General features: G+C 40.7%; 2 protein-coding genes across 2 annotated transcripts in view; both read left to right on the forward strand.

Annotated features, from left to right (window-relative positions):
• The window catches only part of myd88 (MYD88 innate immune signal transduction adaptor), a 2544-nt gene extending 182 nt beyond the window's left edge, over nucleotides 1-2362 (forward strand). The window contains exons 1-5 of the mRNA XM_027022387.2: nucleotides 1-324; nucleotides 553-639; nucleotides 937-1117; nucleotides 1253-1344; nucleotides 1537-2362. The exon at nucleotides 1-324 is cut by the window's left edge and continues 182 nt beyond it. Of these exons, the coding sequence (XP_026878188.2) occupies nucleotides 27-324; nucleotides 553-639; nucleotides 937-1117; nucleotides 1253-1344; nucleotides 1537-1691 (813 nt within the window). The 5' untranslated portion in view covers nucleotides 1-26 and the 3' untranslated portion in view covers nucleotides 1692-2362. The remainder of the gene's footprint in view (nucleotides 325-552; nucleotides 640-936; nucleotides 1118-1252; nucleotides 1345-1536) is intronic.
• A 2162-nt stretch (nucleotides 2363-4524) lies between these two features.
• The window catches only part of oxsr1b (oxidative stress responsive kinase 1b), a 34862-nt gene continuing 12949 nt past the window's right edge, over nucleotides 4525-26437 (forward strand). Inside the window, exons 1-4 of the mRNA XM_027022391.2 lie at nucleotides 4525-4780; nucleotides 10154-10266; nucleotides 17822-17930; nucleotides 19308-19449. Of these exons, the coding sequence (XP_026878192.2) occupies nucleotides 4711-4780; nucleotides 10154-10266; nucleotides 17822-17930; nucleotides 19308-19449 (434 nt within the window). The 5' untranslated portion in view covers nucleotides 4525-4710. The remainder of the gene's footprint in view (nucleotides 4781-10153; nucleotides 10267-17821; nucleotides 17931-19307; nucleotides 19450-26437) is intronic.

Genomic DNA, 26437 nt, shown 5'->3' on the forward strand with positions numbered 1-26437 from the left:
CATCCTGCAGATTTCTGCGCACCAACATGGCTTCGTCGATTGACTACGATGCGACTTCTGTAATAGCTCTAAACTATTCTGTTCGAAGAAAACTGGCACTATATTTAAATCCAACAAACACCGTGGCAGCAAATTGGACTGACGTTGCCGAAAGAATGGGATTTTCTTATCTGGAGATAAGGAACTACGAACGACTGGAAAATCCCACTCAAAAACTTTTAGAAGAATGGCAAACTCGACCAGACGCCACAGTTGGAAATCTGTTGCGTTTCCTTCATGAGGTTGAAAGGAATGATATTATTTCAGAGCTGCGACACCTTATAGGTGGGTTTCGCTTTATTGTTTGTACAAACCACCCAATTCCCCTTTTCACCACGTTTTTAATATCATCTTGAAATATTACATCTGTAATTAAATGCATTTTATACGTTCTCTGGAAGGTTAATTTGGGAATGTTTTTAAGTGACTGATAAAGGTCATATTATAGATTTGCAGCAAGATTTATTTTAATGAAGTAAAAGAAGCTAAAGTTGTCTTTATGTGCTGTTGCAGATGAGGATTGCCGGAGGTATTTGGAAAGGCAAGTTCAAGTCCCAGAGGTGGACAGTAGGCAAGATCAAGGCATCACAGTGCATGATGGTGTGTAAAAACATACTACATGATTACGATTTTGAGTTATTTATGTATTATGATGTGTTTTATTCAGCAAATAAAACACATTTATATGGACAAGGTCAAATGCATGGTGTAGAACATTTGATTAACAAGATGAGTGTAACACTTTTATTAAAACCATCATTCACTAATATGCACTGTATGTTTCCTTGCTGTAATTACTTTGTAATTATAAAGTTACCATGATCTTGCTTAAATTGAAAGTCAGTTCTCAGCCAGTAAAAGTGTGCTTAGCACTGTACAATTTGGTGATGTCTCCAGATCTCATGCCGGAGCAGTTTGACGCCTTTATTTGCTACTGCAAGAATGACTTGCAGTTTGTGCACGAGATGATCAAACACTTAGAGCAAACTGAATACAAGCTCAAGCTGTGTGTGTTTGACCGAGATGTTCTTCCTGGCACGTGCGTGTGGACCATCACCAGCGAACTCATTGAGAAGAGGTAAGTGGCAACTAAATATGGTTGGTGGTTACTTTCAGTTTTGTGTTGCAGTGAATAGATGTTATAGTGAAAATGTTTATTGTATGAACTGGATGACCTATGTTCAGTGAAAAATCCTGACTGTGGGGTGTCTAGGTGTAAGAAGATGGTGGTGGTCATATCTGATGATTACCTGGACAGTGATGCCTGTGATTTTCAGACTAAATTTGCCCTCAGCCTTTGCCCAGGTACATTTTTGTCCAGCTGATATACTTCACACCTTTTTCACTGACATGGTCATTTGTATTTCACTAGAGTTTAAACACATGCGTGTTGAGGCTATACAAACAATGAGTCTCTATTGAAACTTCCTGTGACCTCTTAGTGTTTCCTGCTGTGTCGTATGGTTTCATCAGTGGCTTTCCATGTTTCCTATAAAGGTGCTCGTACGAAACGACTGATTCCTGTGGTATACAAGCCCATGAAGAGGCCTTTTCCCAGCATTCTCCGCTTCCTGACTGTCTGTGACTACACCAGACCTTGTACACAGTCCTGGTTCTGGAATCGGTTGGCCAAAGCCCTCTATGTACCCTAACCACTACAAATGTCTTACATCTAACCCTGTGGTTATAAGGGGACCCCCACACTGGCTTCTAGAGAACAGGATGGGGAATAATTTTCACAGTTGTTTACATGAAAAGCTTTCCCAAATGTCTGAACTGTGTTTTGAACATTATTTTAATGCAGAGTCACAAAAAAGATCATTTTATATTATAGTGCCTCCTGCAATCACACTTTAGCAATAGCATTAGTTTGGTAAAAATAAAAAATGAATAAAATAGAATAGGCTGACCATAATCTGCTCTTTCTCATGTGGTTCTGTGTACAGCATCATAAGACAGTATAATAGCAGGGGCACAAATACTGAGTCCTGGGTAATGAGTGTGCAGTTCAGGGGGAGTGTGCAGTGTTCATAACTCTTGCTTCTTTTAGTACTTTTTTAGGGGTTGTGGCTGCTGCGGTTTTGTATTACGGGGGCTGGTTATCGGGAGCAGTGGAACAATGCTTGCGTGTTCTTATTGGTTGCAGGTTGAATGATTTTTTATATCGGCACCACTGAAATGTTATTTTTTTCTGATTATTTATGTATTTAATGAATATCAAAGGTGTTTTGCACAATTTACTTTCCATCTCATTTCACCCCTTATTTCAATGAATTAATGTACTTTTTTAAACTTCACATACAATAAAATATTCAAATTCACACATTTTCTGTGAAAACCCTATTGTACTATTTTAAATAGAATCCTTTCTTTAAAGATACCATAAACATAAAAACAGTAATAAGGTCTTCTGACCTCAGTCATATCCAGTGACCACATTCACATTGTCTCAATACCAGAGTTTATCTGGTCAATTACTTACATCCCTGCTATCCATAACACATGTCGGTAATGTAAAGAAGAATGGGGAGGGATTTGATTAGATTACATAATTTCATATTTTACAAACTATCCACACTAATATACCATGTGGTACCTATAATACAAACAGACTGGGATAACAAAAAAAGTCCAAAGACTTATTTCCATTGTGGTCCCTTATACAATACCAGGTCCCATAAAAGGCAGCAGAAGAAAACTGAATAATAAAACATTATTACAATACATTTCTTCATCAAAACTAAAGTAAAATTAAAAATAACATACATGTGTAATTGGTACCATTACTTATCATTTTTAAAACCTTGGCAACCAAATCCACAGACTTGCAGCTGCATACATAAAGGAGTCCCTACACACTAAAAACCAGGTGGAATCAAATCTCTGGTTCTTCTAGTAGAATAACTTTCAACTGAACAAAATATCTTATGCACCTTAAATAATTATAAATGCAAGTCTGTCCTACACTTTTACTCAATCCATCATTTTATAAAGAGACAATTCCATATATATTTTCACTGGGAAATTTCAAATAATCTTAACCAATTTATTTTGAGAAATTTGAAAGCCTAAGCCTAACCCTAACCCTAACCCTAACCCTGACCCTAACCCTAACCCTTCCATCTAAAAATGTTGAAATTCTAGCAAAGCAAATCCTTTGAGTTCTCTTAGTTAAAACCCCGTCTATCTAGCTATCTAGCTATCTGCCTGAAAGTTGGGATTCAAACATTCCTAAGAGTGAGGATGGAAAACCATGAGGATGGAAAACCAAGTCACAGGTAGGAAAGACTGATTATATATATATATATCTCAGAAGTCAAGAAGAATGTTTTAACGTTTATGCCACAGGAGGGCAACAAACAATTAAGCCCATTTTCAGCATACTTCTCAGTCATAGCACATTTAGCTCTTTCTAAAAACCTGAAAGACATTTTTGTACTTGCTAAAAGCAATAAAGAATATTTAAATATAGATGTTATACAGTGTTTTTTTTTTTTCATATTTGGCAATGCCATTATTAGGCTCTCTCTCTCTCTCTCTCTCTCTCTCTCTCTCTCTCTCTCTCTCTCTCTCTCTCTATATATATATATATATATATATATATATATATATATATATATATATATATATATATATATATATTAAGCAGGACTCTCAGGCTCCCAGGCCCAAGCTCTTCTGACCAAGATCTTGAATGTTTCAATGTTCTTCCTGGGATCTGTTGCAGCCATTCTCCCTGTTTGCCTACAGCCCCTGGTGCTTTGATTATCACAGGAACCATAGTTGCCTTCACCCCCCAAATCTTTTCCAGCTCTTCTGTCAGCCCTTGTTATTTCTCAAGCTTTCTCAAAACTGTAGTTTCAGAGAAACAGGACGATTCGGACAGAGGTCCTTCATCAGATGGACCAGACATCTTTATATATATATATATATATATATATATATATATATATAATATCTACTTTATATATATATATATGTATATATATATATATATATATATATATATATATATATATATATATATATATATATATATATATATATATATATATATATATGCGCGCGTGTATACAGCTTGAGAGATAATATGAGAGAGAGAGAGAGAGAGAGAGCGAGCGAGAGAGCGACCTGCATTTTAAACCGGAAGAAATAATAATTCAATTCTAGTGATAGGAAGCATACTCGATTTGTAAACGTATGAGACGTTTGCGTTGTTGAAGCGCCTATTTCGGAATGGGAGTTATTTTCCGCCATGACAGGTGTTGAAATCACAAAGGGTTTGCGGTAAATTGCCGTGTCACAGTCTTACATACGTCAAATCTGGAGTGTCTTATGGGATTACAATTATTTAAATATTTTTACATAACAGTGTGCTTATATTCGTAGCACAATATTTGAGAGATCATGACACATTACACACTACTTCTGTCTTTTGTATTGAACACTGCCGCTCCCAACATGGCCGCCGCTGTGTTCCGCAGGAATGTGCAGGCGCGCCGTGGCGCTGGTGGCAAACTTTGGGAATGATAGTAGGAGCTTTGCAGGATCACTGTTAAGGGAACTTACTGTCGCTGGACGGCCTGCTTTTCAATCTACTTGTTTTCAGAGAATAATCTGCAAGCTTGGACAGTATTTAAGTAGAAGTAGGACTTTATCACACCAGTCACCATGTCGGAGGACCTGAGCGCCCAAACCTGGTCCATCAACAAGGATGATTACGAGCTCCAGGAGGTCATCGGTGGGTATGATAGGCGTTACCGCAGGGGTAGAGGCAGATAGGCAGGGTTAGGGGTAGATAGAGAGCTATGAAGTTGTCCATGTTGGCCACATAACACATTCTGCCTGCATGAAAATGGAGCATTTCACCTGGTAGCTAAGCTAAAATAAGCTAAGCTAAAATAAGATAGCTACACCACCAAGCAGACAGTCCCCTCGCCTTAACTAACTAACTAACTAACTAACTAACTAGCTAACTTTCTTACCTAACTATAATAACTAACTTAACTAACTGGTATCGGCGACTGGGCAGGGTTTCTGACATTAGTGACACCCGGTTTGATATCTGTGTGTCGGTTTGTCTGATGTTAGGTAGGTTAGCCACTAGCTAATGGACTAGGGTTGGTCGCAGACTCTCCGAGTTAGATGTTGGTTTAGGAAACAACATTAAACATTGACTTGGGGTGTTTTAGTTGTGCAGTGTGTTACAACTCCCTTCTGTACGGGGTGGCGCACAAAAAAACCAAACCCAACCCAATGGTTCGCATTTCCCCGTTCAGACCGGTGCACATGACGGTCGGAGATCTGGCTAGCCTAACCCTGAACCCGAACCCGAACCCTACCAGGTGGTAGTGGCACAGATCATTACGGATTAAAAAACGGATCAAAATGGATGAAAATGCTCACAAGCCCAAAGACAGAAACATTTCCTTATTCTGCGAGGGTCTGTTACTCGGCACATGACCTGGATTAGATAAAATAGGATGGGCTATCTGTTCACATGTCGGCAGAGTTATTGTTACAGAGTCTCACGTATAAGACTGGCCATGACGAATTGTTTCAAAAAATTATTTGTTAAGATTGTTTGTAAAGATTGCTTCAAACACAATACGCAGCAGGCCTGCTGAAGGGGAGCCGCCCACAGTTACGGTTGATAAAACGCAGTAAATGTTGATGAATTGTCCGATTATAAGATTAAATGCCGTATCGATTGTCTGATTATCAGGTTAAATGCCATACGGATTGTCTGATTATCAGGTTAAATGCCATACGGATTGTCTGATTATCAAATTAAATGCCATACGGATTGTCTGATTATCAGATTAAATGCCATACGGATTGTCTGATTACCTGGTTACTCTCTCTTCCGTTTAGTTGTCTGCCGTGGAAAATGGGCGGCATATGTAGACAATTTATTTTGGTATATACATCTCGCATAACTTGACATTTTTACAATCTAGTGAACGACTGAACACAGGGCACAACTTTGCTTTTGTGTGCAGTAAGTCATGCCAAATAAGTGAATCTCCTATTGAATGTGCTAAAATGCATAATTTGTGCAAACTTCTAAACATCTCTTAATGGAGACGCATACTCCGCGTACTGGCAGCTCGAGCCTGTGTTAGCTGTAACGAGTCTGTTCAGATGGTTCCTGAAACCCAGATATTAATGTTTAGGAGAGTAGTCTTCAGCCTCGTTGATTGCCAAAGATGATTAGATTAGGATGCTTATATTTGTTACTTGCTCTGTCTGATAACACGGGTCATACAGGCTGACTCTGTCCAGGCTGGTCTTTGGCATAGCAGGCTGCTGGCTTGGGACGGCAGATAGTTTTCTAATATGTTTCATGAAGTCAAACTTTACTGCTCTTAAGCTGTGAAAGTTATTGATGTGCCCATAAAATCCTGTTCATGGTTTGACAGTAGAGAAAACAACTCTAAGGAAGCATGGCTAATTTTACAGGACTGAGAGAGTTTATAGATAGTTAAGAAGCTATTTTAGTTAATGGCAAAGCGATGTATGATTCATGGGTTCAGATGTCATTATAGTCATCTGTGTCACATACATGCTGTTTATTAATGTATAAGGCAGAATTAGTTTCTACAATATGATGATATTAGAGTTACACTATACTGCATTAAATAAATGTGCACTGTTGAAGTCTTACTATACGTATGGGTTTCATAAAGGTTCTGACGCATCATGGGGTTTATATGTAAAGTAAATGGTCAAATGAGCATGGTGTGGAAGATTAGTGTTAGGCAGTGTGTCTCGTCGTCGCAGTGATGGCAGTGTGGCAGTTATATATATATATCTCGTATACAAAACTAGGTACTTTTAACTACTTTGTCAGTATTGGGGCCAAGTACCTGTAAGGACAAGAAGGGAAAAAAACACTGGAGAGATTTGAGTGTTTAAATATTTGTGCATTTTTATTTTTTTTTTTAGATCTGGCTGAGTTTCAGAATTATTGTCTGTTCAAAGACAAATAGAACTCACTAATGCTTTTTTAATATACTAATACAATGTTGTTTGTTTGCTTATGTCTTCAAATATATTAAATTAAAAAAGGTTTATAATTATAAAAAAAAGCATTAGAAGGAGTGTGTTTGGCTAAAATATACTAAAATTATTATTTTTTAATTAATCTAACCATAGACATAGTTTTTTATTCTAGCATTTGAAAACTGGCAGTTACTCTGTAATTCATCATATCTGTGTCTACATACAGTGTTGGGCTGAAGTGTGAAATTATAGTAAACAAACACCTGATGTGGGAAATGAATTATTGTGATATGATGGCAGGCCTCTTTCTTGACCCTTTATTGTTGTGGACTCTGGAACTTTGGTGGTTGGCAGAACAGTAAACTAGGGGTTTTGGTGATTGGCTGGTCTGTAAACTGGGGGTTTTGGTGATTGGCCGGTCTGTAAACTAGAAGCTGTGATCCAGAATCCACAGTAGTAGTTAAGCACATTCACGTGATGCATGAAGGCTGTATGTTTTGCCTTTCTCTTCAAAGGCAGATTGAGTGTTTAGTAGCTTTCAGTATTTTAGCCTGTGCAGCAAAAGTTGTGAAAAGCTTGTGTGTATTATTGCAGTATAGTTTTTCTTTGTTAAATAATAAATATATATTTTTGAATTGTAAACTGACTAAAGACTTTTTTAGAGAGCTTACCAATGTTGGGCTGAAGCATAAAATTATAATAAGCACATATTTGAATGTCACAGATTCAAATAAAATTTCCCTGAGCTGTGGGAAGGACCTGATGGAAATATAAATGTGGGTAAACATTTTTGGCATAACCCCGGGTAAGGAATCCTTTACCGGATTAGTGCTGTATTGGTCAATCACTTCCTTCTCTGGACAAGCTTATTTTACACAGATTTGTGCTAAATTACACAAATGTTTGTTATGTTACATAAATGTGTTATATTACACAAATGTGCGGTATATTACATAAATGTGTGGGTTTGAACATGCAGTTGAATAAGTAACTCCAAAGGGAGATATTGGCTCATACTAAGTGACAAGGCTTTGCCCTTCCCCAAACTCTCTCTCTCTCTCACACACACACACACACACACACACACACACACACACACACACACACACACAAACAAAAACAAACAAACAAATGTGTTTGATCGTAGCTGAATGTATTGGTAGCCCAAAAGGTAATCCCTGCTGCTCCTGCTGTAAGGGGTTATTTCTAGAGCCCGCTGGTCTGGTGGAGGATGCCTAGCTGTTCCTGCCGTTATTAAGACGCTCATGAGTCACATGCAGGACGTATGCAGAGACACAGCAGGCCCCAAAAAACCAGGAAGTGCAAACTCAGATCCGTGACTGAAGGATCTTATTGAGCAACACTGCTCTGAGGTGGCATTGTGCCGCTCAGACCTGTGTGGACTTTACACACCCTGGTGCAGTTATATGTATCTCCGGGTAAGTTAATCTGCTGTTGACAAACATTTTAGTTTGGTCAAACATAAAAAAACAAAACAAAAAGTTAAATTTAACATAGCCCACATACCAGATGATGGTTTCACATTTTCTTTAAAAACAAAATCCTGGAGCTAATGAAATGGTCCTTGTTATTTATTGTTAGCAGAACACTCATTGTTGTTTATTCATAGTTGCCCCACTGTATTTATCCAGATGAGACTGCTGCAGTTTGTTGTTGTTTAGGATTATGAAGTGATGACATTGCATCTCAGAAGCAGTTTTTCTTTCTTAAAACATTAGCAGGGTTAGTGTTCCCTTCTCATACTGTTAGGGTTAACCCTAATCCAGATCTTAGAAGGGTTAAAGTGTTCCCTGCTCAAAGTGTTGGGGTTAACACCCCCGCGCCAACATCAATATTGTGCTTTACATATCAGAAATGTACCAAAACTGTGCCACATATGAGTGATGTTTGGGATAGTGTGCATGTGTGTGGCTATTGATTGCGATGTTGTGCACATTGGTTTCTGTGCACGTTGTGCTCTCGTCTTGTGCAAACCTGCTGTGATACGAGACTGGGTTGGGGTTACGGTTAAGTCAGATCAGCTGGGTTAACCCCACAGTTGGTAAGAGGTGTGGCTCTCATTCTGTTTTGCATGGCTGTCAGTGGAGCAGCTGAGCTGTAGGAGCTACTGGGTTGGGGCCTGCTCTCCCGGGGCAACTGGCAGGGACTGGGCTCCCAGCAGGTAGATGGGACAGTGCTGACTCAGCACTCTGTTTGTTCTCTAGTCCTTACCAGTCATTTTCAGATGAATGCGACCCAAAGCTTGGCTTGGAAGTAGGAATGGACTGATATGAAAATTGCTGGCCAACTTTTCTAGTTCATTTTGTGTGTGTTTGCCAAAGAAAGTTCTGTTTATTTAATTTATTACATTTCATTGTAGACATTGACAATAATTAATCAAATGACTCCTCGTGATTTGGGGAAAAAATGTAAATGTTTTGTCTTCGAGACGTTTATCTAGATAATGAAATGTAGGGTGTGTGCTTTACCAGGTGAGTCATTGAATTTCTAGGGTTAGGGGTTAAGGGTTAGGGTTAGATGGGGGAAAGGCTTCCATGTTAACTGAAAGCTGCACTTAAAGGGCCCTCTACATCTTTTTAATGTTTGTCTTGTCTTTATTTTTTTTTCTTGACATCCACTTACAACTTTTGTGTGTCATTTTCAAACCTCTTTTATCACTCAAAATTAAACAGACTGTTACTGTGCCTTTAAGATGGATATAAGATAAATGCACTCTGTTGTAATGGACATGTATTGTAAGTGCATTACTGCACTATAATTGGGCAGGGCTAAACTGAATAGGTGGAGATATGTAAATGAGTTTGTTCTCATGACATTACAGAAATGGTGATTTCAGAATGGACTATTTTTGCAGCTTGGATTCCATACATAGATTGTATGGACTGTTGAAGTGAACAGTCTGTTTTGAAATGAACAATATTTACATATTGCTTTAAAATCCTTAATAAATTGAGGGAAAATAATTTGTCCTTAATGGGGGCCCTTTAAAATGAATTTGCGTAATATCAGGCTGGGTAAAATACTGGGAGATGGGTGGTCGTCTTTTGATTACATATTGCAGTGTTGAAAGGTCTTTGCTTTTTTCCAGGGAGCGGAGCCACAGCTGTTGTCCAGGCTGCCTACTGCGTCCCCAGGAAGGAGAAGGTTGCCATTAAACGCATCAACCTGGAAAAATGCCAGACCAGCATGGATGAGCTCCTGGTACTGGAATGTTACTCACACACTCAAACACAAAATTCATACTCGCACGCCCTCTTTCACACATGCACGTGCATACACACTCGTACTCGCAATGTCACACATTCATGAACACACATTCATACAGCCTCACACACACACACACACACACACACTCACACTCACACACTCGCGTACTCATTCATACTCACACACACTTGCACACATTGATACTCACACACATGCGCACATACACATTGATACTCACACACTCACTCAGACATGCATGCACACACTTACATTTACATCATTTAGCTGACACACATTCTTACTCACACATGCACACACTCACATACACATTGATGCACACACACTGTCTCACTCATTCACATACTTGCACACACATTTATATTCACTCAAGCATTCATATTTACATAGTCACACTCACACTTGCACACACATTCTTACTCACATACAGACTCACTCATGTACACCACAAAGACACATGACGTTTTCTGTTTTCTGATATTACATTGTTGTCCTGCATTTACAAATTAAAAAGTTCTTCGAAACCTTTGGTTTATGTTGCTTCTCAAAAGCTGCTAAACAAAAACCCCTGTAAAGTTCCTTATAACGTTTTCTGCTATAATACATGAGAAACCCGTCCAGCAGGGTTTAAGCTATGCATCAGTTTCTCACAGAGAACACCATATGAGCGTGACGTCGAGGACCAGACGGGAGAGGTCCTCCCAAAGGCAAGGCACAAAGACCAGCATTGTAGCTCTGTCACTTGTCTTCTGTCAACTACTCATTAAATGTTTTTTTTCCCCCTCAACAGCAAGATGTGGCAATCAGCTTTTTTTAGGTACTAAAAGGTACTAGCTTAATTGAAACTTGACTTTTGTAGCAGCTGTGACTTAAACAAAGATCCCTGCAGCCACGGCTCAGAATAGCAAGGTCAAGTTTATTTATGTAGTGCTTTTTAGAACACAAGTTGTCACAAAGCAGCTTTACACAGGCTAGGATCCCTAGTCATCAATGAGCATGACTAGTTTACTGCTGGCATCATCTATGCAGTAACATGCAAATAAAACCAAAAGATGCAGGTTAGATTTGTCGAGGTACACATTATATGAACAGCCCACATACAGTGCATGAGCCAATGATTAGCGATCTGGAGAGCTCCTTGAGACATTCCATTCAGATCATCATCACAAACTTGAGTGACTGCATGAGGTGGCTGGAGAACAGCATCAACATCTTGGGTTACCAGAAAACTCTACGACCAGGGCCTCCAGGCTATGCACCTTGACATGCAGAAGGCCAGCTGAACCTTCCTTTAGCCTAACCTTTATTCCCAAGCCAGACATCCCTTAACCCCAGTTAATATTCTGTCAGTCTCTTAGAGTTTATTTCTCCCTTTTCTAATAGGACTGAAAATTGTCTGTGCAGGTGATCTGCTGAGCTCGTTGTCTTTGCTCATTTTGAAGCATAGCACCCCTTTCACTACCCTCTCTCTCTCTGCACTTCCCACCGTGGAGTGAATCAGCAGAATTTCCTCCACACAAATGTGTGTCTGGAATCCTATCTGCTTTGATATAATGGAATCAGTGGAACGAAGCAGGCATGCGGGTGCCGAGCAACTCAAGGAGATGGGCGGGAGGGTTGAGGCAACAACTGTCACGGGGGCCAGCGTTTCAACATGAGGTCATGCTGCTACTGACGCAGGCCCAGCTGCAGTGCCCCGGCGGGACGAGGAGGAGGGGCACACCCTCTGAGCGAGTGGTAATCCTTCAGTGGGTTGAGCTGAAAGTAATGGCATTTCAGTCAGCTGTGGATAGTCAAGTGGTGTTCACTGCTTATTGAAGCCAGTGTGAAGCATGTGCTGTTTTTGTGAGGGGTGGTTATTGTTGAGTAAGGTAAGCAGCTTTGCTAAAACCTGTAATTGTACCTGTCGGCTGAATGCAAAATAAATTGCCTTAGCTTCAAATGATATAACAAATACCCCACAGTGGTCACCATAATTACTGAAATGGCCTATTTAAGCTTCTAGCAGTACTGTAGGTTTAGCTAGGTTTCACTAATACATGTAGTTTTCCTCTAGTTCTCATCTGTAGACTAAACATTTAAAATAACGTGTCTGAATAGGAAGAGAAAAACTGAAATAAACTGAAAGGTAAAAGCCTGCTTTATTTATTCATGAATGTGTTTGAAGTTATGGACCCAGCAGTCCAGCAGGTGGGCACACTTATCCTCAGAGCTGTGGCTGGTTCTTCCCTCCCAGAGAGGAAGATTAGCAATGAGAAAAGCCCAGTCTGAGCGGAGAACCACCCAGTGGAACGTCCCCGGACCCATCCAGGAGTGTGCCCCCTCAACCCATACTGGCCGTGCATGCCCCCGGACCCTTCCAGGGGCGTGCCCTCTCAGCCCATACTGGCCCTGTACAAAGGCCCTGATGTGCAGGAGGCGGGTTCTGCTTTCGCGAACAACTTGCTGGGGTTGGCCTGTCCAGCACCAGTGTGACGAGAAGAGGCCTTCCCCTCCTTTGCTCAAGGGCATTTCTGTTCCAAGCCTGTGTTTCTCTGCCTCATTTCTCCATGGAAGCACATTTAAAAATACACAAAAATGAAAGAGAAAGTTAGTTTCATTCCAAATGCCTATTTTCTATTCAGTTGTCATTGTGAAAATTCAATTATAAATAAATATGCATAAATAAGGTTCTCAGGTTTTGTAAACTATGCAAATGTAAAGTAAAATATTACCAGAATTTGGAAATGTACTGTAACATAAGTTCAAGGTTATCAAAAGTTTTTTTTTTTTTTTTTTTTTTTTTTTTTTTATATATATTATTATTATTATTAAATGGCAAACCCCCAGCATCCTCTCCTTTCATATGTCTAGACATTTTAGTGGAGACATTAAGTTCCTTTGTTACATATTCCTTGTTTCAAATGTGAGGCTACATGATGCGTTAATGTTGTGCAGCCACCTACCAAAGGTCAGCAGAAATAACTGATACTAACAGTACCTTAATAAGGACAGACCTCCAGTTTACTGAATCTTGCCTTCCTGCTATCGGATATGTTCATGACACACCCATTTGAGAGATACCACACCTACAGCAATCCTATATAATCCTATATAATCCTTTGGCTTCATATAACTTTTCCATGTTGCTCAGGTTGGAACTTGCTGTGCAGTAGGTTATCATTGGCTGCCACTTCTTGGCGTGAGAGTGATTTATTTGGGTGTAAAAGCTGATTTCTGTCTAAAGTGTCCTTGAGTTTGAATAAGGCGCTATATAAATCTGAAAATAATAATAATACCACCAAACAAGGCAGAATGTCAGGTTCAGTGTTGGAGGTTTAGGTCTTGGGTTAAGTGTTGGAGATTTTGGTCTTGGTTCTTTTCTGGCCTTCACAAGAATCTCTGCCCTGCCAACAATTTCTCCTTTGACATGACTTGTTCATTGGTAAATGTGACTGGACTCTGAAACAGTTTGGTGGTTCTGTTATCTAGCTAAGTGGTTGCTAAGTGCTGGACAGTTTATGTTGCTTGCGTCATTTACATTTACAGCACTTGGCCGATACTCTTATCCAGAGCGTGTCTGTGGGTTTATCAGTATGACGTTATGTTCATATATGTGTGGGGAACCAGACGGTCACCTTGTTGCTGGCCCCTTGCAGAGCTTTGGTTTTGATTTCAGGTTGGTCTTGTACAGAAGAGCTAGTTTCTGTAGCTCAGAAATGCTCCTTTTAATCTGCCTTGGTTTTTCAGATGCTGTTCTTCAGGTGTTCAAGTTGCGCCTGTGCTCAGTCTTGCTAGCTGTTAGCCCCCCCCCCCCCCCCCCTTGATTCTGTCCTATATTCCCCCCTTGGTCTGTAGGCCACACAGTCTGTCAGTTTGATAGCCCTTGATGAGTCATTAGTAAGGCGGATGCACGACTGATGTTTCATAAATGGTACAACTGGATAAAATTCTAGTACTTATTGTATTGTTTATTGCACTGATGTTGACTGTTATAGAGTTTGTGTGTTTCACACCTCAAGGTATCAGAATTGATCCCTGTATTTCTACAATATTCTAGTTCATTGGCATATTGGACTCTAACCTGCTGTACTGTACAACGATGAAATTCTATGAGGAAATGACAAAGCACTTTTGTAAGTCTTTCTGGACAAGTACATCTGCTAAATGACTTAAATGTAAACACTTGTGAAGTAATTTAACAGCCCCCCCCCTTGCCTAACAACTTGGTACTCATAGGGGTGAATAAGTGTCATTCAAAGAAAATAAGTGACATCGAAGTGTTGGGCCATAAACAGCTAACGTACATTGTGTGGTAACTAAACGCTTGTGTATTTTGTGATGGGGAAATTAACACGTTTTTGTACAAAGATGTGAGCAAGCAAATAAAGTATTTTACTAACATTCTGTATACAATTTAAATGTGTCAGGCAATTGTTTTGATGGTAATTTAATTTTCTCTGACAAATCAGAAGTTATCTTACACTGGATGCATTTTTTAAAAGCACAGGTGTGATTGTTGTGGAAACAAAGAACAGTGACATGGTGTATTCAGTATGGGGTTGCATGTAGATGGCTGAAAATGGGTATGCAGGTAATTATACTAGTTTTAAGAAATTTGATGTGGATGGATGGACTATTTTAATAGTCTTGCATTCTATCAAGTGTTTCATTTTAACATGCTAGAATGGGCATGGGTGCAGAAACATGTTAAAGACTTTGCTCAGCGGCCCAACAGTGGTAACTTGGCAGTGGAGGGGCTTGAACCAGCAACCTTCTGATTACTAGTCCAGTACCTTAATAGTTATCAGGAACCATCGTTTGACATAGAGGCACCGTTTTAGTGGCAATGAAGTCTGCAAACGGAGTCTCTCACAGGATTCTACATTTCACTTTTTACCAGAAAGTTCAATGTCCCAAAACAATTTATTACTGGAACAAGTCTTTTGTATTTTAAAATGGAGGAGTGGAGTGGAGAAATGATCTCTATATTTCAACTGGCCTTTGGCCTTTCATTTTTAGTTCCTTCCTTTGAATGGTGCTCGTTCAGTTTAGCATCATGTGAGGGGACAGAGGTCCCATAACCCTGTAATCAAGGCCAGTCTCACTTGATGAAATCAAATCAAATTTATTTCTATAGCGCTTCTCTCTCTCTCTCTCTCTCTCTCTCTCTCTCTCTCTCTCGCTCTCTCTCTCTCTCTCTCATTCATATATATATATATATATATATATATATATATATATATATATATATATATATATATATCAGATTTGCAAATGTCCAAGTCGAAGCCCCAAATAAAGCAAGCCAAGGGTGAGGAAAAATTCCCTAGAGCACGAGGAAGAAACCTTGGCCAATAGTGTTCACCATGAGTAACAAATTTAAGAGAAACATAAATAAAAAAAATTAGCAATTAATGTCCAGTCCAACTTTCTAGAGGTCCTAGTCTTGTCCCGATGGTGTGCATGTATCTGAAACCGGCCAATCTGTGTGAACGTCCATTAGGACAATGGAGTAGTAGTTGGCTGGGGTGGAGGTGTGGTGGGCTACAGCAGGGGAGATCAGGGGGTGGTGGGAGTAGCCATGGCAGCTGAGATGGGTTGAGGCTCAGTAACATCATGCTATTGGGGTAGTTGTACCTTGGCAGAAAGAGACATTAGATTATTAGGCATGTCCAAGGGAACTATAATGTGCAAAGATGGACTCTGGCAGATCTAGCTATGACAGCACAGCTAAAAGGAAAGAGCCAGAAGAAAACACAGGCATGAAGCACCCTGGAACATCAGCACTCCACCTCACTCAGTCAACAAACAATGCCTGACTGTATAGCCTTAAATATTGAGACTGTGTCTGAGACTCAAACATTTACAGGAAGGTTTTCATAGTGTGAGAGATTTATAGGAAAAGATTCTGCCCCCTGCAGTAGTAGATTTTCTTATTCTTTGTACTAGTAAAGAGCTGCACCTTTTGATCTAAGATGATGTGGTGGATCGTAATTCACTAGGAGTTCTCTATGGTGCTGTAGGGCAAGACCATTTAGTGCTTTGTAGGTCATTTAAAGTATTTTATAATCAATACGAAATTTTACTGGGAACCAACTTAATGTAGCTAACATAGGAGTGATGTGATCAAATCTTCTAGTTCTAGTAAGAACTCTGGCTGCTGCATTTTGAACTGGCTGGAGCTTGTTTAGGCACTTAATGGTACAATCAGATAGTAAGACTTTACAGTAGTCCAATCTAGAAGTGATAAATGCATGGACTAGCTTTTCTGCATCATGTGAGGACAGCATGTTCCTAATTTTTGAAATGTTTCTGGGGTGGAGAAAGGCGGTCCTAGAAATATTATTTACATGAGAATTGAATGAGAGACTGAGCTTCATAATAACTCCAAGGGAAGATGTGATTGGGAGACCATTGAGGTTCATTGAGTTATTAGAGAGTGAGGACCTTGCTGTCTATGGGTCTAATAGAAGCACCTCTGTTTTGTCAGGATTAAGTGAGAGAAAGTTCCTCAATATCTAGTGTCTGATGTCCTTTATGCGTTCGTCAATAATACTAAGCTGATATAGGTCCTGTAGTTTGTCTGAGACATATAGCTGAGAATCAGTGTAGCAGTGAAAACTAGCACAGTGTTTACATATAATGTCAGCTAGAGGTAGCATATATAAAGAAAATGGCAAAGGCCCTAGAACAGATCCTTGTGGGACACCATAGCTAATGTTGTATGCTGAGAAGTCTCCATGTAGGTTAACAAACTGGTATTGACCAGATAGGTAAGATTTAAACCAGGAAAGGGCTATTCCCTTAATCCCAACATTTTCTAATTATCTAGTAAAATGTTGTCAAATGCTATAGTGAATGTGTGAAATCTATAGTGTTAAATGCTGGATTCAGATCAAGTAATATAAGCAAAGAGACATAACCCTGGTCAGAAACCAACAACAGGTCATTAATTACTTTTAATTAGTGCTGTTTCCTAGACATGGGTCTAGGTTAGATTTTTTTTGGTAAGTGGTCTGAGTACTGCTAATTTGAATGATTTAGGTATGTAGCCAAGGTTCAAGGAGGAGTTTATTCAATTTAGTAAAGGTTTAATTACATCTGGTAGGATATCCTTTAGAAAGTGTGTGGGCAGTGAATCTAGTAAGCAAGTGGAGGTTTTGACCATGAGATCACAGATGTAAGTTAGGGTTGAATCAGTGTAAAGGATTCTATAGTGATTTTTGGCTTGGATGTTCTGATCTCCAAGTAGCTGCCCGATGTCATGTTAATACTCTTAATATTCACTCTAATGTGTTTATTTTCTCCTTAAAAAAGTGATTTACTATTTTTGGCCACTAGTTCATTTGAGCATATGAATGGTCACTAATTCACAGGACCTCCTTTTATTATGCTGTTTGGTCAAATGAATTAAGACAGATCTCATGTCCTCACACTGCAGGAAACATCCTGACTCGGGGTCTGTCCTTCACAATGACTCATGATGACTGATGTGCTGCTGCAGGCTCCATCATTCTGTCATATCTTACCCCCACCTCTCTCTCTGCAGAAGGAGATTCAGGCCATGAGTCAGTGCCACCATCCGAACATCGTCTCCTACTACACCTCCTTTGTGGTGAAGGATGAACTATGGCTGGTGATGAAGTTGCTCAGTGGTGGTAAGTGCGGACCCTCACGCCTCGCTCTCCTCAACCTCATTGTCTTGTACCACCCAAATTCCTCCCCAACTAGCTTTCTGTAAAGTCTTCTGTTATTATAGAAACTGCCTTTATTGCCTATTTTGTCTTGTTTGCTGATGACTGGTAAGTTAATGCTATTTGTTGCTATCTCTTGCCATCTGTTTCTTAGTGGGGGATATTTTTACTTTTATTTAAATTTCTCAGGCTATTGAGATTATAGCCATCCACACATCACTAGCACAGACAGCACCATCCCAGCTGGCACAAATAGGGTTAGGGATAGCCCTGGGGTTGGGGTTAGGATTAGCCCTGGGGTTGGGGTAAGGGTTAGCCCTGGGGTTGGGGTAAGGGTTAGCCCTGGAGCTTTTCCTGTTTACTGGCAGCCTTATGGTGAAGTCCTGGTTCTTTACAGTGTATTTCTCCACTAAGAACCACTTGGGCGGAGTAGCACAGGCAAGCTGGGGGCGAGAGACCTGTGAGTGATGTGTGTGAGTGTAGTAGTAGCATGTTGGCTGGGACTGTGAGTGACTCCCTCACTGAACCACATGCACGCATGGATGTGGTTACATTGCAGAGACGCACTGCCAGTGAGCAAGGACAGGAAAAGGACAGTTGTGTCCAGCTATACTGGGATATCTTAAGCAGTTCTTTTTTCTAAATCTTTCCGCAGGTAAAGAGCAGTGCTGCTTCCATGAAATTTCAGCAGTGTGGAAATTACATTTGCTGCTGTTTTTCCTTCTTGGTAGATCAGCATAGAGTTCTTTTTTGTCGCTGAAGCCTCTCTGAGTTTGCACAAAGTTCCTTGTCCAGCAGAAATGAGAAATGCTTGTAAAAAAAAAAAATGTAGACAGTGTTTCATGGATGTCAGCCAGATAACGTGTGTGTGTGTGTGTGTGTGTGTGTGTGTGTGTGTGTGTGTGTGTGTGTGTGTGTGTGTGTGTGTGTGTAAGAAAGACATGGAGCCCTCTGAAACAGACCTGCAATCTCATACAGGGTTAGGCTACAGTACACACAGTCTAATGCAGAGCTGTACATGTGTGGTTTAGGGTATCAGATGCAAAATACTGCATGAACAGAAGTGATCACTGAATGCTTGTGACATAGCAGCCTAACGATGGCATGTTCGACATCTGGTAGGCAACATTTGCATTCAAGAGTGTCAGCAAACATAAGAATAGAACTTCAAAGATAGCAAGGCATGATGTATGTAATGTCTTGATTTATGACTGAAACATAAGAGTGAATGTCTTGTCATGGACAGAACCGTGTTCTTCCACAGACCTCTTTGGTGAACTGCTGTTTGTTCACGTGATCGGAGTCGTCTTTCTTATGTCTGTGTTTTCTGTGCATGGCCAGGCTCTGTGCTGGATGTGATCAAGCACATTATTTCACGGGGGGAGCACAAGAGTGGCGTGCTGGATGAGTCCAGCATAGCCACCATTCTGAAAGAGGTTCTACAGGGTCTCGAGTACCTGCACAAGAATGGACAGATCCACAGGTAAGGCACTCCCTATGCGGGTGCGTGCACACACACACACACAAACACACACACACCATACCCGAGGGCAACCACAGTCCTGAGGGCTCTCTGAGACATTCCATTGCGTCATGATCATCAACACAAGATTTAGTAAAATATTAGATAAATTGCTTCTTGTAGCTTTAGGTCCAAGCAGTAGCTTATCTGTCTTATCACAATTTCGAAGGAGAAAGTTAGTCGGTGTCCAGTTTTTTATTTCCTTTACACAGTCCTTGGCTTTGTTAATTTTTCAAGTACTGTGGAAATAAAAGGCAGCTCATATGGATTAAGCCTAGATTTTGAAATTTGTTTAATGACTGCAAGTTTTAATGAATTGGGAACATGACATTGGTCCAACGAAGAGTTCTTTATAGTGAGCAAAGATTCTGTACCATGAGGTGAGACTGATTCAGTTATACATGAGGAAGGTTAATGCACACACAGTGCAAACACAATACACATCTCCTCACCATCGTGGAAGTCCCATTTAAGTCTCTCGGTGTTGAACAGTTGTGAGTCTTTCAGCCGTGTACAGATTTGAAGTTGATGTTCTACTGCATTGCAATCTCAGCAATTCATGATCTGACAGAGTTGATTTGTGTCAAAAGCATTCCTCCCTTATGTCGAAAGAAAAACAATAACCTAGTCCTTAATTAATCAAATGGTTATTTGCCCAGGAGAGGCAGTGGCAGGTCTCCTAGGTAGAGATGGACTTCCCATTCCCATTAACCTAGACGTCCAGACAACCAGTCTTGCGGAAGTCCAGTCTCAGCTCTTGGTTCCAGCGTAGGGCCCGTCAGTCAGGATTCCTTCCTGATAACACATCCGCTGCCGCACCGTGCACCTGGAATACGCTGTTTCAGTTCTCCCAGTTATCCTAGTGCTCCTCCATTTATGGCACACTCAGGAGAAGTGTCACTGAGATTTATGGGGTATTTGGAGATGACGTCATCTGAAGCTTTGAGCAAACTGTCAATCTGCATCCCCCCCCCCCCCCCCAAATTCCAGTTAAGACATTAATATGAAAAGCATCTGTAGACACTTAATTATTTATATGTATGTAATTTTAATGGTATACCTTCTGTTGTTGAAGTGTTTCGTGACTTGGGGGACATTGTAAGTATTGGGACAAGTCTGAAGAGTTGTTCCTGTTCTTGTTACTTTATGCCTTGGGGTTCACCAAGGAGTTTTTAATCTGAACCTCATATAAATTCTTTCATTCAGATCTCAGCCTGCCTTTTACATGAACAAATTTCTGTTCATTGCTCATTTTCCTCTTTGTGGCTCTAATGCAGATGATGTCAGTAATTCGTTTTAACTTGGTTAAGCAACACGCCAGCCTGTGGCTCAGAGTCTGGATCAGAGAGGGCTTCTCGGAGCTTTGCAGTTGGACGACAGGTGACATTCTTCAAAGGATCAAGGAACACAGTAGCCCAGGCTGCATGTTTGCACGGCAGACGTTTCTCCAAGTATAGGGCAGTAGGATTTATTGTGCAGTAACTACTGTAGGATGAGGCGATGAGACATGAAATACCAACTACAGAGCGCCAGTCCTACATTGGGCTTTTGGCAGTGTGAGTGGTGAGAGGAACCTCCTATAGAAGAGAAGGAGCCATTTTAGGGTTCGCATTATCGTAGTCCCAGCAGACCCTGAGAACATGCATATGCCATGTAAGTGAGATTGAGAGATGAGGGTGGTGCTGTGGGAGTCAGAGGCAGTCACATGGTTCCCAATCGTAACCCAGTATGGGGCAGTAGAGGGCAGCTGGAGGCCGTGACCAACGAAGCACTCTAACTGTGTACTAGTAAAGCTGGGTCTGTTCATTCACATCTGCATGTGTTCCAAGGCAGTAACCTCCAGTTCTGTGTGCTTACTAGAACTGGCCTCATTGTTCTAACTAACTGCATTTCTGGATTTAAATCACTACAACAATAAAAGGAGAATAAAACCATCATTACATTATGGTTCAAAGAATTAACGTCCATGGGCGGGAAATTAATAGAATAACAGTAATTACAAAGTACAAAAAAAACAATTAAATATGAAACATGAATAGAGTAAAGTGTAGTCTAGCGTAAAATGTCTGGTGTTAATCTGTAACACCTTGCTTCCCTAATGTTCCCTTGAGCACTATTCCAGGGATTAGGACCCCGATAAGATCATAAGGTCATGCGTTCAGTCCTAGAACACGTAGGCTCAAATTATGTTATGCCCTTAAGAAGCCGAAAGGTTCCATGGTGATTTGGTAACCCAGTTGCTGCACTTCAGACAAATTTTGGACTTACAGTGAAAGTAGTAATAAGTTTTGTGTGAACTTGGAAATATCTGGATGAATGCTCCCATGCCTGTGTTATGCAGCTGTAACCAGGGTCCTGCTGCTACTGCCGCTAAACGACCAACGTTGACTTGGATCGTTTTCAAATTCCATGCTGGTGTTTGTGGGAGTAACTGGCAAGGGTGCATCTGCCCTCAGCCTTCGACGGTTATGGGTCTAGTTTTCTCACAAGCACCATGGGTGACGTTTTGAGATAAAATATTAAATTACTGAGAGATAAACAGACCTTAACATCTAGTCAAAAAGGTAATCAGTAGTTTTTTTTAACGTAGCTCATACAGATCTAAATGTGAAGTCATCTGGTGTAGAGTGTGTCTCCACTGAGAGAAGGGTTAGGGTCAGAATGTTGCACTGCTCAATCTGATCACCTGCTTCAGGTGCCATGTTTCCAGTGGTTGTTGATCTCCTTAGCACCAGACATGCGTGTGTGCGAGATCTACCAGGCATGTTTAAATACAGTAGAGCTTGTGTGGACTTGTGCCTCTGTTCTAACCATACACTATGACTGGAGTGTTTACACCTGCTGAACAGGGTGTATTTGGATACTGATGTGTTTGGATAGCTGACAATGACAACACACTTAACAGTATTTAGTGTTGCAATTGCAGCAAGTGGTTTTGCTGTTATCATGTTTATTGAAAGCTCTCCACAGAGGAGCTGTCAGCACGTGAGTAGTGTAGATGTTTACAGTCTATGGTGTGGTGGTGGTGTGTTCTTTTGTACATTCATGTGTTCACAACATTTTACACAGTTTTATTCCGGCACCATTATCATATTACCTTTTTCACCTCAGTATGTCAACTATGTCTGTGTGTTATGGTGCTTCACTGCTTCAGTTGAATACAGAATACAGCTGTGTGTGTGTGCATGTGTATGTGAGTGAGCGAGAGAAGTGAAGAGGTTAGTTATGTGCCTCTGGTGATCAGACCCAGAACCTGCAGCTAGTGAGCTGCTCTGTGTGTTTATGGTGTTTGTTAGGGTTAACTCTAGTGAACTGCTCTGTGTGTTTATGGTATGTGTTAGGGTTCACTCTAGTGAGCTGCTCTGTGTGTTTATGGTGTCTGTCAGGCTTAACTTTAGTGAGCTGCTCTGTGTTTATGGTGTCTGTTAGGGTTAACTCTAGTGAGCTGCTCTGTGTGTTTATGGTGTCTGTTAGGGTTAACCCTAGTGAGCTGCTCTGTGTGTTTATGGTGTCTGTCAGGGTTAACGCTAGTGAGCTGCTCTGTGCGTTTATGGTGTCTGTCTGTCAGAGTTAACTCTAGTGAGCTGCTTTGTGTGTTTATGGTATGTGTTAGGGTTAACTCTAGTGAGCTGCTCTGTGTGTTTATAGTGTCTGTTAGGTTTAACTCTAGTGAGCTGCTCTGTGTGTTTATGGCATGTGTTACGGTTAACTCTAGTGAGCTGCTCTGTGTGTTTATGGTGTCTGTTAGGGTTAACTCTAGTGAGCTGCTCTGTGTGTTTATGGTGTCTGTTAGGGTTAACTCTAGTGAGCTGCTCTGTGTGTTTATGGTATGTGTTAGGGTTAACTCTAGTGAGCTGCTCTGTGTTTATGGTATGTGTTAGGGTTAACTCTAGTGAGCTGCTCTGTGTGTTTATGGTGTCTGTTAGGGTTAACCCTAGTGAGCTGCTCTGTGTTTATGGTGTCTGTTAGGATTAACTCTAGTGAGCTGCTCTGTGTTTATGGTGTCTGTTAGGGTTAACTCGAGTGAGCTGCTCTGTGTGTTTATGGTGTCTGTTAGGGTTAACCCTAGTGAGCTGCTCTGTGTGTTTATGGTGTCTGTTAGGGTTAACCCTAGTGAGCTGCTCTGTGTGTTTATGGTGTCTGTCAGGGTTAATGCTAGTGAGCTGCTCTGTGCGTTTATGGTGTCTGTTAGGGTTAACCCTAGTGAGCTGCTCTGTGTTTATGGTGTCTGTTAGGGTTAACTCTATTGAGCTGCTCTGTGTGTTTATGGTATGTGTTAGGGTTAACTCTAGTGAGCTGCTCTGTGTGTTTATGGTTATGTTTAATGACATCTGTGGGCACACCTGGCTGTGCTAAGTATATTAAGAGAATATTTGCTCTGCTGCCCCCATGTGGCCAGTGCAGGTGAGTGCTAACCTCCTCAGCAACGATCCAGCCACCATTACAAAGGGTAATGTATTCATGTGTTCACCCTTTCATCGCTCTGACCTTTGATAAGAAATTGGTTCTAAAGCCCACTGGCTTCAGATAGAAACAAGTGAAATTAAATTGACAGTATAAAAAAAAACAAAAACCCTTTTATTATGCATGATACAGCGTATGTTGTATTACTGTTAAGATTATTGTGGAAATACAGACATGAGAGAGACCATTTAAACACTGTGTCCATTGTTTTAACTTTATTAACTGGCTTTTAATTTTCTTTGACCTTTGTTTTGACTATTAATGCATGTTTTAATGTAATGGAATGAAAGCTCCTCATAGCTGTGGGAGAGCTGCCCAGTTCCCGGAGTTCAGTGTGTCAGATAAGGTGAGATTCCCTTTATTGATCCCCATGGGGAAATTCAGGGGATAAGGTAGAATTACAAAAAACAAGTAAAAATAAAAACTATGGGGATCATTACTATATTAAACACAGTTGCCCCTGTGCCACCCCATCCCCTAGTGATACACACTGACTAGTGATATGGAGCGCAATGAAAGTCACAGTGGAGCTATAGACAGCATCAGTACCACAGTGGTATGTGGTATAATTGTTGTAACATAATATATGGAATATATAACTTTTTTTTGTTTCTGCACAACATTTGTATTCTATATAATCTTCACTGTATCCGTTTCTGTCTTCTTTCTAAATTTCATAAGGACAATAATCCTGGACATCCTGTTGTATCTGCCCAACAGAAATAATATCCCAGTTTCTGGACGACACTCGTTCAGTCCTTAACTACATGTGCTAAAGATTCCTCACACTTTCTGCGAATCCCTGAACACCTTAAAGAACCAATGCTCTCTGCCAATTTCTTGCTTTTTTCAGTGGACATTAAAAGTTTGTCCACAATAATCGCTAATGAAGATGGTTTGAGAGCTTTAAAACATTTTCTTGATGCAAGACCTGCTTCACCTTTCACTCCCAGTACTACTCGGATAAGGAGTTGGTATAGAGACTAAAATGGGACCATCCTATGCAAACATTTCTGAGCACAATACTGGACCTGTACCCTTACAGTGTCTGAGATACATTGCTGACATTTTTGGTATTGCTACATGCACATTAGAAAAAACCTCCAACTGTTAATTTCCTCATTCTTCATGTTCCACATAGCTCTGGAATACACATGGAGCACAGCACATCCTGGCACGACGATGACCTTTTAGGATGTTTCAGTGAATTTTGTTAATACTTGTTTAAACACCACCGTCTGTTATAACCCTACAGACTCTCATTCCTTTTTGCAGTACAGTTCTCAGTCACTTATTGAGTTACTTTAGCACATTTGCAGTGAGAATGAAGACATCCACCAGACAAGCACAGAAATGTGTGAATATGTCCAGATCTGTGGGTTTCCTGAGGAAGTTGTAGATTATGTCTTAGCTTGTGTTTTATCTGTTCAGAGTGTAAACACACTGACCTATAAACTATATATTCAGACTACACGAATCCCCTGACTTATCATCCTACAAATGAAACAGTAGCTGATATTTACATTTTACATTTAGAGCATTTAGCTGACGCTTTTATCCAAAGCAACTTACAATTTAGTACAACTTGACCAATTGATGGTTAAGGGTCTTGCTCAGAGACACAGCAGTGGCAACCTGGCAGTGGTGGGACTTGAACTGGCAACCTTCCAATTACTAGTCCAGTACCTTCACCACTGAGACTTCAAGGCCTAGTAATGGCAGGCAGGGCCATGATGGTGGACACATATGCTTCCGAGAGGAAATGGAACTGCTTCTGAGCTTCAGTCAAAAGAGACATTATTAGACTGGCCACGAGTCCCTCACATCTCCTCTCTTCTCCAGTCAAAGGTGACCTACGGCACAGCCCTCTGTCTCCATGACTACAGCTGGCAGTGTTGTCCACTTTGTGGCCTAGCATTTAAAACACACACACACACACACACACACACACACACACACACACACACACACACACACACACACACACACACACACAGAGAGACAGAGAGAGAGCTGTCCTCAGATGGAGTTCAGCATGTAACAACAGATATTAGCAGGGTGGAGGGTTGGACTACTACATCTAAGATAAGACCTCTTTCATGGAGATTTGTCCCTGAAATACTTTCAATATTTGCTTATAATATATGAGGAAAAACTACGTAGGACTTTACTGGGGAATTAGGTTGTGTGAGATGGCTGGCTAGAATCAAACAGGCTTTATAGATTATTAGAGCCAACTTCAGATAGAGACCTGGTTGTGAAATAGGTGCCGTCATGGTGACTGTTTGCCAGATATGGACAGGCTTGCTTCAGTCATGAGGTTTTGGCCTGGGGTTGGAAAGGGCCATGACTCAGAGTGTTCTTGCTGTTCGCTCTACTCCATTGCATTTCTCACAGGACTCGTGGATTTTGTGGACTGTGTGCGTTGTGTATGTTCTACTGTAGTGGGGTGTGTGGTTGTCCTAAACTCTCTGCTGTGTGTTGT

Source organism: Electrophorus electricus, chromosome 5, assembly GCF_013358815.1.
Source record: "Electrophorus electricus isolate fEleEle1 chromosome 5, fEleEle1.pri, whole genome shotgun sequence".
Classification (NCBI taxonomy): Eukaryota; Metazoa; Chordata; class Actinopteri; order Gymnotiformes; family Gymnotidae; genus Electrophorus; species Electrophorus electricus.